The following is a 16057-nucleotide window of genomic DNA, read 5'->3' on the forward strand; positions in this document are numbered from 1 at the left end:
CAGAGGTCATAACAGCATAAGTAGCCAAAGCTCTTGGTAAGTCATCTCTGAGTCTGAGAGGCACTAGTGATGCTCAATCTTTACTATTGCCTTTTGCCTGTGCCACGTCTCTTTGCTTACCTGTTCTGACAAGTTCCTCAATTTATTCAAACCTTTTTATCACCATCTTTTATAAAGTCTGAGTCTCTTGACCTGTGGATATTTCTAATGATTTTATCAAATCAACTAATTTCTGGTTCTCATTCTGCACACGTGTCCAACTTTTGACATTTTTCCACCCTTAGAGAGAATGGCATGTAGATTGCCTTTCAGGAGGGATGGTCTGTCTGCTAGCTTGTCATAACTTTTTCACAGATTTTCATTGTCAATTTCAACAATATGACTCCTTTTGGATAATCTCTCAGTACCATTCTATAAGGTTTCATAATCCACTGATATGGACTGAATTTTATCTGTCAAATTATGGTTATCATTTTCAATGGTATGAATCCTTCCATCCAACTTCTCATTACTAGTCTATAAAGTCTGTATCATTTCTAAAAGTTTCTCATTCTTGACTTGTAACATTTCTTTAACAATACAATAGGAATTATAAAAATGATAACAGCTATGGCTAAGAATGTGTAAGTCCCAGGCAGGTCATACACCTCTCAGAATTCCAACCATAATAGAAACAAAAAGGTTATTAAATTCTTGTATGGGGATATATCTGTAATTATCTTAGAAGTAGTTTACAAATTGCAAATATATATATATATATATATATATATATATATATATATATATAGCTAGCAGATGACTTACTTCTGTTAAAACATTGGTTTAGTTGAGACTTTTAAGGTGTAATAATGATGTGGGCCAGAAAAACCTGCAGATTTTCTAAACAGAACTAAAATCAAACTGAACAGAATTATGCTAAAAAGAATTGGACAGGGCAGCCATGTAGCAAGCAGTTGTACATGGATTACAATAGTCAGGGGAAGCTGTGGCAGCCACATGAGAGCCACACACATGGGGATGGGGTCAAGTCATGGGACTATAAGAGCCTCAGAGGCTGAAGGAAGTCATGTGGGTGCCCTATGGGGTGGCAGCAAGGACAGGTACAGCAGTAGAGGAAGCAACGCCATGGTGGATGGGAGCTAGGAGCACTAATGCTCCTCCCAAATCCAGGTGGCTAGGTTTGGGTTTCAATTCCTAGAGCTGAAACTGAAATCCCAGCTCTGGCCTGGGCTGGTAGCTAAAATGTCTTAGGTCAACAGCTTTTCATAAATTAGTGCCCCAAATGTTGGCCACCAAATGAGAGAAATTGGGATTCAATCTCAAGATCTGAAAAGCAAAGCAGCCAGTCACTGGCTCTTACCTCAACCTCCGTCTGAAATGGTGACCCTGCCTCAAAGAATCTCAGAATGAGACTGTGTCTGGCAGCTGTTTCCTCCCATCTTACGTTCCTCTCTAAGGCTGGGATTAAATGCATGCATCACTTGGATTAAAGGCATGCACCACCCAGTTTCTATTTCAAACTAGTGTGGCTTCTTGGATTAAAGGTGTGTATCACACTCCCTCTTCTGTAAGGCTGAGCAGTGGGGTTGTTTTACTCTCTGATCTGCAGGTAGGCTTTATTTATTAAAATACAAATGAAATGCCACTATAACAGAGAAGGAGAAGGGGTGACCTCCACCAGGTTTTTAGTTTGTATAGACATGGTCAAAATAATTTTATAGGAAAAAAACGATGATATAAATATACATTTCAGAATCACAAAAAAAGGTAGAACCTGACAAAGCAGTGATCCAGGAACAGGTAACAACACTCATGAAGAGCCAGCATCCAAGAGCTAATACCTGACATTCCCAGCCATTAGATAAAGTTACTAAACATCCCTGAACCCTGGACTCACCCATGCCCAGACCTGTTTGTCCGCCTATCTTTTTGAAATTCCTATATGGTCTGTTTAGCAAAGGTAATTGTGGGGGATTGGATTTCTGTAAATTTGGCTGTTAAAACAAAGAGAAAACATTATCATTCTAACGCCTCATGGAAGGTCATTTCATTGCCCGCGCAGGAGGAGGTTACACTGCTGTGGTATTTTGGGAATGAAACTCATTTTGAAGGGACAAATGCCATGATTTCACAAGATTTTTTGCAGAATTCCCAGTGACTTATCCAAAAGACAAGTGTTCCTGCCGTTCTGCTGAACTTATGGGTTCTCCATAAGTTGTACACTTGTAGATCTGTCTAAGAATCTGTCCGCTGTACATTTACTGTATAATACTTGTGGCTCCAACAGTGATCAATAGGGGAGGGACCAGCCCATGATGGGTGGGACCATCCCTGGGCTGATGTCCCTGGGTTCCTTAAGAAGCAGGCTGAGCAGGCCCATGGGAAACAAGCCAGTAAGCAGCTCCCCTCCACGGCCTCTGCATCAGCTCCTGCTTCCAGGACCCTGCCCTGTGTGAGTTCCTGTCCTGACTTCCTTCAGTGATGAACAGCAATGCTGAAGTGTAAGCCAGATAAACTCTTTTCTCCCCAACTTGCTTTTTGGTCATGGTGTTTCGTCACAGTGATAGAAACCCTAACTAAGAAGGATGCCCAGCTCAGGAATTGAGAGGGGAATGAGAATTGAGCTGAGAACTAACTTCATGTGCTATTTTAGCAAAGCATCTAGCTGCATTCTGGTCATGTTCTAAGAATTTACATGAGACCAGATGTAAAAATAATGAACTAATTCCATGACCACGTAACACTGAGTCGGTGGAAGGTTATTATTGGTTACTCTTATGAAGATCTGTAGTTAAAATGAGCAATAAATAGGGCAGAAAGTAATCAAAAATATGCAGCTTAGAGAGGAAAATAACTCTAGGAAGCTTACACTTGAGGCCAGGGCATGTTCTGAGAAAGAGGCTGTATTAAAGAGATGCTGCCTGCTCTTTGCTGGAACAGGAAAAGTTACCTTGAGGGCAAGGCCCCGGTCCCAGACTTGTGGACTGGGTGTGGACAGGGAGCCCATGGCATTTCCGCCCCTGGAAAGCAACTGTCAGGGAAGTTTTCAACCAGCTTGAGCACGTGCAAAGGGCTGGAACCGTGGTCCACAGCAGCCGGCCTCCATCTGCAGCTGGAAGCAGAACTTGTCAATGCTGTTTCCATGACTCTGATTTTGGAATCATGAAAGATGCAAGACTGTGGGATGCCAGAGCTGTGGGGTATCTGCCAAGGCGTGCTGCATAACAGGGGTGGAACCAGAATAAGAAAAAGAGAGGGGTATTGCAGGCAACAATGCTGGATGGGTGGAGCCACCTAAGCTTTTGAAAATGAGTCTCTAGAAACTGGGCACGAACCTACAGGATTTGGTGCTTGTCTAGCTGAATTTCAGGCTAGCTTTGGTCCAATCTTTCAATTCACTATGCCTCAATTTCTCCCTTTGGGAATGGAAATGTACACTTTATGCCACCATATACTGGGAGTAGACAATTTGGTCTTGTTTGTTTGTTTGTTTTTACAGTGTGTCAAAGTTAGGAGATTTTGGACTTTTATTTTAAAATTTATTTATTTATTAAGGATTTCTGCCTCCTCCCTGCCACCGCCTCCCATTTCCCTCCCCCTCCCACGATTAAGTCCCCCTCCCTCATCAGCTCGAAGAGCAATCAGGGTTCCCTGACCTGTGGGAAGTCCAAGGACCACCCACCTCCATCCAGGTCTAGTAAGGTGAGCATCCAAACTGCCTAGGCTCCCCCAAAGCCAGTGCGTGCAGTAGGATCAAAAACCCATTGCCATTGTTCTTGAGTTCTCAGTATTCCTCATTGTCCTCTATGTTCAGCTAGTCCGGTTTTATCCCAGGCTTTTTCAGACCCAGGCCAGCTGGCCTTGGTGAGTTCCCGATAGAACATTCCCCATTGTCTCAGTGTGTGGGTGTACCCCTCACGGTCCTGAGTTCCTTGCTCGTGCTCCCTCTCCTTCTGCTCCTGATATGGACCTTGAGATTTCTGTCCGGTGCTCCAATGTGGGTCTCTGTCTCTGTCTCCTTTCATCGCCTGATGAAGGTTAATATTCAGGAGGATGCCTATATTTTTGTCTTTGGATTCACCTTCTTATTTAGCTTCTCTAGGATCGCGAATTATAAGCTCAGCGTCCTTTATTTATGGCTAGAAACCAAATATGAGTGAGTACATCCCATGTTCCTCTTTTTGGGTCTGGCTTACCTCACTCAGGATAGTGTTTTCTATTTCCATCCATTTGTATGCAAAATTCAAGAAGTCATTGTTTTTTACTGCTGAGTAATACACTAATATGTATATATTCCATACTTTCTTCATCCATTCTTCCATTGAAGGGCATCTAGGTTGTTTCCAGGTTCTGGCTATTACAAACAATGCTGCTATGAACATAGTTGAGCATATACTTTTGTTGTATGATAGGGCCTCTCTTGGGTATATTCCCAAGAGTGGTATTGCTGGGTCCAGGGGTAAGTTGATCCCGAATTTCCTGAGAAACCGCCACACTGCTTTCCAGAGTGGTTGCACAAGTTTGCATTCCCACCAGCAATGGATGAGCTTACCCCTTTCTCCACAACCTCTCCAGCAAAGGCTATCATTGGTGTTTTTTATTTTAGCCATTCTGACATGTGTAAGATGGTATCTTAAAGTTGTCTTGATTTGCATTTCCCTGATCACTAAGGAAGTTGAGCATGACCTTAAGTGTCTTTTGGCCATTTGAAGTTCTTCTGTTGAGAATTCTCTGTTCAGCTCAGTGCCCCATTTTATAATTGGGTTGATTAGCCTTTTACGGTCTAGTTTCTTGAGATCTTTATATATTTTGGAGATCAGACCTTTGTCAGTTGCGGGGTTGGTGAAGATCTTCTCCCAGTCAGTGGGTTGCCTTTTTGTCTTAGTGACAGTGTCCTTTGCTTTACAGAAGCTTCTCAGTCTCAGGAGGTCCCATTTATTCAATGAGGCCCTTAATGTCTGTGCTGAGATTTTGGACTTTTAAGCACTGTTGGGACTATTAAAGACTACAAGGACTTTTCAGGTTTGGCTAAACATCATGAGAAGGCCATAAACATTTTGAGGCCAGAAAAGGGATGTTGTGGTTTCAATAGGAAGTGTCTCCTGTGGACACTTCTGTTTGAACTCTCGGTCTCCAGCTTGCAGCAGTGTTTAGGAAGATAGGGGATGGAGGAGGTAGAGCCTTGCAGGATGAAGGGTGTCACTGGGGAAAGCTTTGAACTGAATCTAACACAGATGCTCTGGCCCTGAGCCGCATCACCAGCCCAATGAAGATGGCTTTCCACATGAATCATTTGAGTCATTGGTACTGGTGGGCATGGCTGTTCATGTTTGCAGTCCCAGCATTTGGGGTGGAAGCTGAGGCAGGAGAATTGCCACAAGTTTAGCCCACCCTGGGGTACAGTGTGAGAGGCTATCTCAAAGGACCACTGCCAACAAAAATTCAATGGCACTTCATCTTTTCTAGGTCATACACATCGGTAAATAACTAACTTATTAAAGTGTGGCACTCTTCTGAGAACCCACACGTAAGTAGTTTCACAAGCAATCGTAAGATGTTCGGGAAGCCTACAGAACTGTTAAAGATGACTTGTATTAAATATTCACATACTTGGCTCTCCTACCTCTCTCCCTCCCTCCCTTCCTTGTAGCACGAATTCTAATTGGTATCAGTAATAAAAACCCAGAGTCAAATATAGGGTTTAGTGCTGAAGCTAAGAGAAGCAGAGAGGCCAGTCACTAGACATTTCTTTTACCTCTACCAATGCTCAAACTGAAAGGGTGATCCTGTCCTCAGACTATATCTCCAGACTCTATCTGTCTTTACCAAACCTCAGACTGCAACTGTCTCCACCAAACCTCAGATTCCCCTTAGCTCCTGTCTCCTACTGCCTTATATTCCTCTCTCCACCCAGCCATATCACTACTGTCTCCACCTCCCTAGTTCTAGGATTAAAGGCGTCTTATCCCAAGTGCTGGAATCATCTTTCCATGAGCTCTGTTTCTCTTTTATACCTATTCAATCTCATGTAGCCCAGGGTGGCCCTGAACTAACAGAGATCTGTCTACCTCTGTCTACAGAGTCTTGTGATTAAAGGTGCATGCCACCACTCCCTGGACTTTAGTGGCTTCGCTCTGCACTGTGATCTTCAGGCAAGCTTTATTTGTTAAAACATAAACAAAATATCACTACACTTTCTTCTTTCCTTCCTTCCTTTCTTCCTATTTTCCTTCTTTGGCAGGCTTATTTTTGAGGACATGTACCTGTGGCTGTAAATTAACCAACTAACTAAAAATAATATAAAAAATACCATCATATACTTAATGGCAAAGCCAACTAACATGGTTTGTTTGGATTACTGTCTTTTTGCATATTATACACATACTCTCAGCAGACACTGAAAGAAATCTGGGCTGGTGCTCTTAGGTTTTATAAGAAAGCAGCTGAGCAGAGGAAGCAAGCCAGTAAGCAGCCTCCCCCCATGGTCTTTGCATCGGCTCCTGCCTCGAGGATCCTCTCCCGTTTGCATTCTTGTTCTGTCTTCCTTCAGTGATGAACAGTGATGTGGAAGCGTAAGCCAAACATACGCTTTCCTCCTCAAGTTGCTTTTAGGTCATGGTGTTTCTTCGAGGCCACTGAAAACCTGAGACATGCAACAACCCAGAATAAAGGAGCCGAGACAAATGGAGACTCCAGCACCTGACCAGAGCGAGCTTCCAAAGGACCTGTGTCGTTTTCATGGGAAATGGCGGGAAGAGTCTTCCAAGATCTGGAAGGGCCCTGGACTCCTGGATTGCTGACACAGTCTCCAAGACAGCCAGTGACAACTCAGAATCACCTTCATACTTAGGTAGCATCCTGCTCTCCTCCTGGAGGGGCTACGGGTATACTATGGAGACCCAGGACTGAGATTGTGTATCAGATGCCTCAGAGGTTCTTATAGTGGGGGGATGTTCCTGATGAGGTAATCTCGGGGAGCCCAGGGACATGCTGTCAGGGGCTAAACATGTCCCCTCAAAATGCAGGTGCTGAAGTCCTTACTCTTCCCCACACAATGTCTTAGACTTTGGAGACAAGGTCATTAAAGAAGTTACATTGAAATAAGGGATTCTAATTCAATAGAAATGATACCCCCATTAGAAGGCAGAGAGCCACCCAGAGTGGCCACAGAGCTCAGACCTTGTGAAGACATGGTGATAAGATGCCTAAGATAAGCCAAGAGTGGCCTCCAGTATCCGGACACTTTGACCGGAGGCTTTGTGCCTACTGAACCATGAGAAAGGGTCTACTGTTTAGCCACCCGCGCCCTAGCAAATTCATATGACCACCATCAGAACACCGAGAGGCACCTCTGAGAAAAACAGCCAGAGCCAGCAGACACCTCTTTTATTTGAGATTTGGTGTTAGGATAACAGTGGTACTTCATATTAATCCCTTAATTTCCTCACTAATGAGTTTTAAACAATGCCTCTAAGTCAAAATTACCACCACCGTGTAATGTTCCCATAGCTCAGAGCTCTGGCGGACCATCCACAGAAAGAATGCAACTGTATTTAAAGATGGGGGACCACCCACGGAAAGAACGCAACTGTATTTAAAGATGGGGGACCACCCACGGAAAGAGTGCCTGTACTTAAAGACAAACATGATGAAATGACAAAGTGAAATGCAACGGGAATCCAACAAAAACCACGACCCCTTACCTTACGATTGTGGGGTACAGCTCCGCTGTGTAAATGAAAAGGAAGGATAATGCTGACCCTGTAGCAGTTTTGACAGCCAAAACCGCCGTTGTCTTCAAAGTCTTGTGACTCTGTGGGCACACAAGGGAAATATGACATCATCAAAATGACCTGAAACTTTCTTATTCCACCCATATGTCTTGTAACAACAAAGAGTTTTAATTTTCCTATTTGGATTTATTTTGTAAACTCAACTCATAGACTGCAAAAGCTTTCTATCATGAACCTTCGGGGAAACGGTGCCCTCCCATAACCCTGGAGGGACTGGAAGCCTGTCAGGAAGAAGGCTTTGGGGTGAGAGTCACCTAAATGGTACGGATGGCTGGTACCAGCACCAGTCACTGACCCAGCAGATTGGAAGGAGCCCTCGGAGCACAGTGTGCATTTAGATAAAGCACACCAGGTTTGTAAGTTATCTCCAAACACACCTGTTGGCAAGCTCCTTCAGTAGCTCCCAGTCTCTGACCCATTCTCTGCCGTCTCCAATGGGTTCCACTTCCAGGGTGGCTCATGAGGATGTCCATGGTCTGCCCTCTCCTTTATCTGGTAGGTAGATGTCAAGTACTCTAACCTAAGGGTTCCTGTGTTCAGAATGGTAGCCCTGAGGCTGGAGAACTCTTTTTGGGTCTTTGTTGTTTTGTTTTGTTTTGTTTTGTTTCCACTATTGTAGCCCTTCAAAATTTTATTTGAAACAAGATAGCCCTAGTATCACTTTGGCAGTAAGTATGTGCCTAAGAGGGAGATGGGAAGAGAAGAAAAGGTAGGGGGGAGGCAGGGGCAGCTCTCCCCCTCTTGTGACCTCAGGGCCAGCTCTCCCACCTGCCTCAGAGAGTAATGGGGGCATCTCCCCCCCCATGTTGCCACATGATAGATTAGTGATGGGTACAACTTACACTTGCCCCTCTTGCAGAGGCCTGTGTTTGGTTCCCAGCACCCACATCGCAGCTACATGATAGAGGAGGGTCATCTGTCTATCTGTTGCTTTCATTAGTTAATTAATAAAGAAACTGCTTGGCCTGATAGGTCAAAACATAGGTGGGTGGAGTAGACAGAAGAGAATGCTGGGAAGAAGGGAAGTGAGGCAGACACCTCAGACAGCCGCTATAGCTCTCCTCTCCAAGATGGACGCAGGTTAAGATACTTCCCGGTAAGCCACCACCTCATGGTGCCACACAGATTATTAGAAATGGGTTAACCAAGAAGTGAGAATTAGCCATTAAGAGGCTAGAACTAATGGGCCAAGCACTGTTTAAAAGAATACAGTTTCTGTGTAATTATTTTGGGTGTAAAGCTAGCTGGGTGGCGGGACGCAGCCCATCGCTCCTACTACAGCTACAACCATTTGTAACTCCAATTCTTGGGAACCAGATGCTGTTTTAGCATCCCAGCACACCAGACATGCGCATAGTACACAGACAAACACACAGACAAAACACCCTTACACAGGAAATACAATAATAATAATAACAATGGCAGTACCGAGTGACTCTTTGGAGTCAAGTAGGACCTTCCTAACTCTGGCTAGCTCATCAGGACACCACACAAACTTCTTCTGAGCACATATATAATTCATATTATGTTACGTCGTAAGGTTTGGGGTGCCTCTAAGACTGCTAGTGTCCCTGTCACTGTGGGCAATATTTGTTAAATGAATTGGTTCCTGTTTTGTTTCTGCTTACCCAGTGCTGGACCACATGCCAAGCAATCATAGTACCACTAAGCTACAGCCCCAATTAGCATGAATAAAAAAAATCATTATTTTTACTATGTTGACATTATCTTTGAGGGAGAAATTCTCTTATAGGAAATATATTAAAGTTGTGAGTTACTGTTTTATTTCTAGAAGTTTCCAGCAATTGCTCTCTTTTCTTCCCTACTACTAAGAAATAGGAAATTTTTGAGAATCTGCTAGATCCAAAGGCAGCTGCCCCCAAGCCAGCTCAGCCACTTTTGCAAAGGGATGGATAAAGCTCTCTCACGCCGACAGTGACGTCCCTGCCTGAGTTACTCGCAGTAACTGTGTGCCAATCACTTGGAAGTTCAGTGATGTGAAACATTTGGCTCATTTGGCCCTGGTAATTAGGTCGTGTTGCCATGGAAGGATACCACTTATGGCTTAAACTGACCTTCGTGCAGTATGCAAAAGTTAAAATGCTTTGCTCTAAACATTGCTGCATTATTATTCAATATTTTCTAAAGAAAATGATATGAAAATATAGCTGTGGCAACCACAGTTTCCAAATCGGGGTTAAAATTCAGGCTCCCCTAGCACTGGCCCAGGGTCTCCCAGATGCCGTGGTGACTATATATGCTGTGCTTCTCCGAAATACGGGGTAGAAAAGCTTCTTCCATCGTGCCAAGGAGCCCCTCTCATTAAACTGCATTTTAAAAGCCATGGTTTGGGGTAGGGAGCGGAAGAGATGGCTCCGTGGCTAGAAATGGGTACTGCTCTTGTAGAGGACCCAAGTTCAAGACCCAGCACTATCGGGTAGCTCAGGACTGCCTATAACTTTGACTTCAGAGGGATCCAATGCCTTCAGGTCCCACAGGCACCATGCACATGCTTCCACATAGGCACATATACACACACATTCATGTAATTTTTAAGTAGTAAAATGTAATTATTCAAATCCAAGTTTCTCAGATGATTGATGTGCGTTACACTCGAAATCACTGGTCGGCTATGGGAAAGGCAGCAGAATGATGTGAACATTTGATTCATTGGGTCATGCAGATGTCCCCGCAGCTCCTGTATTCGGGTTTCTGACTCTTAGGAAACTGGCCTGTATGTTTAGGCTAGATCCCACAACCCAGACTAAGCCACACCCTCCTGCAGCTCTCTCTGGGACAGAGTTCAAAGTCAGTCTGCGCTGTCCCTTGGCAGTTCTCCAATCCTGGGTCTTGGCTCCCCCATGCTCCTTGGCACATACGTTATTGCTGAACTAGATCACATGATGGAAATTTCCTGCTACCTCTAGAAGGTTCTGAAAGCCAGCTTTATGCTTTGTTCAGGAGACTGGTCCAGAGATTTCTCAGGGCGGGGGGGGGGGGTCAAGAAAGTGCTCTGAAGAGCTGGAGACTCCTCTTGTCTCCCCGTACTCTCATGGCCACTACCTCTCTTCCTGTCTGTCTCTCTCTCTTCCTCTCTGTCTGTCTCTCTGTCTCTCTGTCTCTCTCTCTCTGTCTCTCTCTCTCTCTTTCTCTCTCTCTCTCTCTCTCTCTCTCTGTCTGTCTCACAGTTAATGAAGCCCCTTTCTCCAGAAGTCTCCCCTCCCCTTTAAGGCCCTACCATGTTTAGATGCTCATACACTGTCCTGTTTCTATCTAATTCCCCACCTCCCACCCTGAAGCCCAGTTATGGCCTTGAGGTTCATCCATTCTAATGGGCCCCATACCTGAATGGGATTCTGTGCCAGCCCCCTTACTTGACTGTGTGGTGCTCTGCAGGGAACCATGCGGTTGGCCTGACCTAGCTGCCTTAAGAGGCATGCCTCATGGGTTTTCAGGTTAGAGTCCGTGGCTCTTGGGGCACAGTGTGTCTCAGGACATCAGGACATCAGTCCTGAGAGACCAGTGTACTCCCTCAGGCAGTGAAGCACCCAGGCAGCTTTGTGTTTCTCTGTATGTTCCCTTAGTAGTCAAGGAAGCCTGGAAACTTGACAGGACAGTTGGTCTTTGACATTAATCTTGTGTACCCTGTGTGGCTTGCAAAGTTCATCGTATCCTAACAGCTACAACTGTATTGATCCTGGCAATCGCCATTATGTTCTGTTTCTGAAAAAGTTTTAAAATGTCGATTGCTCTCAATAAAATTGTCACAGCCTCGGTGATGCTGTGGCCCTCCAACCTGACCTGATTCCAGTTCCTCGCAGCTGTATCAGGTGGCGTTGGCCAGGTAAGCAAGTGCGGGCTCTTACAATGCTCTCCTTAGCTTATCGCTGACCGTGTGTCAGCTCTGAGAGGCCTATGGCCCTAGGCCCCTTCCTCCCTCTCTGATTTACACTTCCTACAAATATCCAGTCATTCCCTCGCCCTCATCCCTTTTGCTTGGCATTTCATTTACAGAACCTTGGCTCACTGTCTTCATCTCAGGCTGCAGGATTCTTGCTGAGTGTCTCAGTGAATGGTGTCGAGCACCATTTGGTGGCCAGAGGGGAGAACGACTCAGTTGGCAGAGGGTTTGCTGGGCATGCGTGAGGCCCTGAGGGTCAGTCTCAAGCACTAGATACATCTGGGCATGATGGTGTAAGCCTGCAATCCTGAGACAGGAGGGTGAGGAGTTCAAGGTCACCCTTGGCTCTATACTGAGTCTGAGACCAGCCTGAGCCACAGGAAACCAAGTTCCAGAGTCCCCGGCAGGTGGAATCAACCTCTCTCCCAGGAAACTGTCGCGTTTTTAAAATACCACAGGCACCCTCTTTAGTGTGGGGGTTCAAACACAGTGTTTATGTGAAGACAAAGAATGTGTTGGGTTTTTTTTTAAGAAGACACCTTTAAATCTATTTCTTCTGTCTATGTAGCTGAATTGATCTTCACACTTAAAGACACTAGAAGTCTTTCTGTGAAACTGCCACAGCCATTCCATAAAACAGAGTGACTCACCGGGGGCGTGGCCAGGTACGCGACACTGATGAAGGAGGCCAGCAAAAGGCAGGAGACCGCGGTGTATCTTCTTCCCACCCTATCCAAAGAGATGCATATAAAGAAGTAGATGGGAATTTCCAAAGCACCTGTCATCGAACCGAAGAGCGTGTGTGAGATGCCGAGACACGCGGTCACCCCCACATCGGTCCACCACCCACAAGGAGCCGGCAGCCCACTCCCTGCCTCCCGGCACTAATGAGCCTTGGCACAATGTCTACTGGTCTTCCTCGCTTGGGCGAAACAAAGTCTTTCCTGTGAAACCACTAGGCTGACAAAATCCACCGGAGCCTTTTACCAGCTCTGTCCTAGAAGTTGAGCTCGCTAGGACCCTGTGTGCTGCCCAGAGACAACTTAGTTCAACCACTCTGACTCCTGCCATCAGTCTTTGTCTCTGATCTCTCTTTACTTGACTAGAATGGAAAAAAAAAAAAGCATGAGTCCATAAACAAATAGATCCACTCATGCAAAAATCCCTTACCTTATGGGACCAAAGCTTGCCTCTTAGATCCAAAGCGTGAAACTCTTGGATACGGCTGTACCACGAAGCTTCCTAACCCTTCCATGGACACTGCACTCCCCCTGCCTCTGCTGCGGTTTGCTGCCATTCCAGAAAAGCTACATCATTTCTCAAACTGATGGACAGAATGGGGTGGGCTTTTCTTTTTCTTTCTTTCTTTTTTTTGTTTTTTTGTTTTGTTTTTCCAAGACAAGGTTTCTCTGTAGTTTTGGAGCGTGTCCTGGAACTAGCTCTTGTAGACCAGGCTGGCCTCAAACTCACAGAGATCCGCCTGCCTCTGCCTCCCGAGTGCTGGGATTAAAGGTGTGTGCCGCCACCACCACCCAGCTTGGTGGGCTTTTCTTACATTGCCCCAAAACATGTGATTCTTAAAATAATTTTTCTCATAATTCCTGCTGAATGATAATAAACAAAATAGACATGTCATCAGGGTACTTGGATGGGAAAGTACGATGTCTACGTATAAAATGTAAAAGCAATATTTTTCTGAGGATAATATAAAATGCAGCCCACACAGAAACAACCAGTGCAGACCAGATGGAGAAACACAAATTTCTAACGTCTGTCTATGTCTTCCCACCCTGTCCATTTAGCTAACATTTGGCTATCCTTGGAGCTACAATCTGCCCTATCTAAATCGTTCTAGCTTTTACTAAAATAGACAGGGCAATAGTAATAGTTGCTTGTAATGGAGTTCTTTTTACAAATTAAGGGCATACAGATGGCCTCAAGGCATACGATATCAAAAGAAAGGCAACTGACCCAGAACAGTGGGTAGTAAAAGATGTCTTCAAGCCAAGCCATGGAGCATTTGTGTGCGTGTAGGTTGAGACGCAAAGAAAGGGGGCTGAGTCTGTTCAAGCCAAACATTCTCGACTTTTTCTCTGGAAAGAACTACAAGTTAGGGATGAAGAAAGCAAGTCAGGAAGGAAAACGAGGAATTAAAAAAAAAAAAGAGGAACTTAGCTCTTGTTACTCGTCCTTTTTTCCAGACAAATATGACTCTCATCCTAAAGTATAATGACACTGGAAGATATCACACTAACGCGGCCACCGGTGTTGTTCTTTCAACACCGGGGCTTCGGAAGATAATCAAAACAAGGCAGAAACGTGACTTGTGTGGCCGTCAGGAACATCTGTTTCCCACTCACCCACGACGGAGAGGTACAGGTGCTGATCTTCCTTTTTCCAAACAGCCTCCGTGAAAAATATGTAGTATCCGAAATTTGCTGTGAACCAAACCAGCCAAACAACGAGTGTCCTTTTTGCGACATCCCAGTCATGGAACAGATCTGCCAGGCTGAGTTTCCGGAAGGCTGGACAGCTTTCATCACAGGAACTACTCATGTCCAGTGATAAAAGTTCTGCCAGGTCACAGGGGCGGGATTTATTCCACACGGCCATGGCATTGATGACCCCTTGAGCTTCTTTGTATCTTCCCTCTGAGATCAGCCAAAGAGGGGTCTCTGGGAGCATCCAGCAACACAGGATGAAAGGGGCAGTCACTGTGCACAGGATGATCTGATAAAGCCACCAGGCGTTGACCAAGGAGCTTACCAAAGCCACCAGCATTACGCCAATAGCAAAGAAGGTGTTCAGATGCATGGATGCCCATGTGCGAGACTTCTTGCCGACAAACTCCATCACATAGACAAAGGCCACCCCAAAATAGCCACTGAAAGCCTGAGAGGCAAGGAGACAGTAATTAGGGTACAGTTACAATACTAAGAGGTCTGAGTTCTTCGCAAACCCATTTTAGAAAGAAATACCTTTCTTCTCTATGCGCGTCCCTCGCTACCTCATTAGCAAACTTGAAAGGCTATTTATGATAAACGTATTAAATGCCACATTGTTTAATAAGAGTTCCAGTATAAGACAGACTTATTTCTCGGTTTCTTCTGAGAGCACGTACCAATGTTATCAGTATGCCGTTGTTATACGCTAATCTTAAAATAGGGACAAGATTTTATGGGGACTCGTGGGAGGGAAAGTAGACTCGGTTAAAGCTTTATTTTGATAGGGCAACAACAGTGAGCAAATTGGACTTAATCAAAGTCAAGACTTCTGGACTTCAAAAAAAATATACTACCAATACTGCTAACAGAGTAAAAAGACCTACTACAGAATTAGAGAGAAACACGTGTGTCTGGTAAAAGATTTTACAGAGAACTCCTACAGCAAAACAGAGTACTCAGAAGACCAATTCAGTTCAAAAACAGACAAACGACTTTTGAGTGGGCATTTCACAAAAGCTATCTAGGTGGCCAAAAGCACATATTTGACATCACTGTTAAATAGATGCAGGCCACACCTGTGGTGACACAGGGCCCAGGGGCTGGAGAAATGGCTCCGTGGTTGAGAGCAATGGCTTCTCTCTCAGAGGACTGGGGTTTGACTCCCTCTGTCCACATGGCAGCTCACAAGCATCCAGTTTGAGGGGATCTAATGCTCTCTTCTGGCCTCTGAGGGCATTGTACACATGTGGTACACAGACATACAAAACATCCATATACATAAAATAAGAATAAATATTTTTCAGAGATACCTACTAAAAAAACAAGAAAGAAATGCAAGGGATGTAGAAAAATTGAAATCATTGTGTGCCGTTGATAGGAATATAAAATGGCCTCTGTGGAAGGCGGTACAGCAATGCCTTAAAAAAAATTTAAAAATATTACAAGATCCCATAATCCCACTCCTTAGTATATAACTCCCTACAATAAATGAAAGGGAAGCAAGATCCTAGAGAAGTGTTCAAGCACCCATGTCACCAGCGACAAATTCACAGTGGCTGAAATACAGAAGCAATCCGGATGTCTATCCTCAGATGAATACACACATCTGTGGATATACAGAGAACCGCTGGGCAGTCTTAAATGCAAATTAAACCTGGTTTATATTAAAGACGAATTAACTCGGAGGATACTGCACAGGTGAAACAAGGAGAGCTACAAAAGAACAAAAGTTATCCTGTGCCACTGGAGACAGTGTCTAGTAGCCTGCATCGCAAAGACAAAATGTCATGCTTAGGAATGAATCCCTGTCTAATGGCCAAAGAGTTTTGATCTTGTAAAGGACAACCGTACTTAGATATAACTTACCTCAATAGAAACTTGCTAATTTTTTTTTATTTTGAAAATAATGTGATTTTGCC

General features: G+C 44.6%; 1 protein-coding gene across 2 annotated transcripts in view; it reads right to left on the minus strand.

The window, feature by feature from the left end:
- Slc22a16 (solute carrier family 22 member 16) overlaps positions 1 to 16057 on the minus strand; it is a 50447-nt gene that overhangs the window by 19647 nt on the left and 14743 nt on the right. Inside the window, exons 4-6 of one of the 2 annotated variants that reach the window (XM_075959218.1) lie at positions 14055 to 14586; positions 12345 to 12472; positions 7704 to 7813 (exon numbers count right to left, since the gene is read on the minus strand). In XM_075959218.1, the coding sequence (XP_075815333.1) occupies positions 7704 to 7813; positions 12345 to 12472; positions 14055 to 14586 (770 nt within the window). Of the gene's footprint in view, positions 1 to 7703; positions 7814 to 12332; positions 12473 to 14054; positions 14587 to 16057 lie in introns of both variants that reach the window. The other variant, XM_075959219.1, reaches the window with a different exon arrangement.

This window comes from Microtus pennsylvanicus, chromosome 1 (genome assembly GCF_037038515.1).
Source record: "Microtus pennsylvanicus isolate mMicPen1 chromosome 1, mMicPen1.hap1, whole genome shotgun sequence".
NCBI lineage: Eukaryota > Metazoa > Chordata > Mammalia > Rodentia > Cricetidae > Microtus > Microtus pennsylvanicus.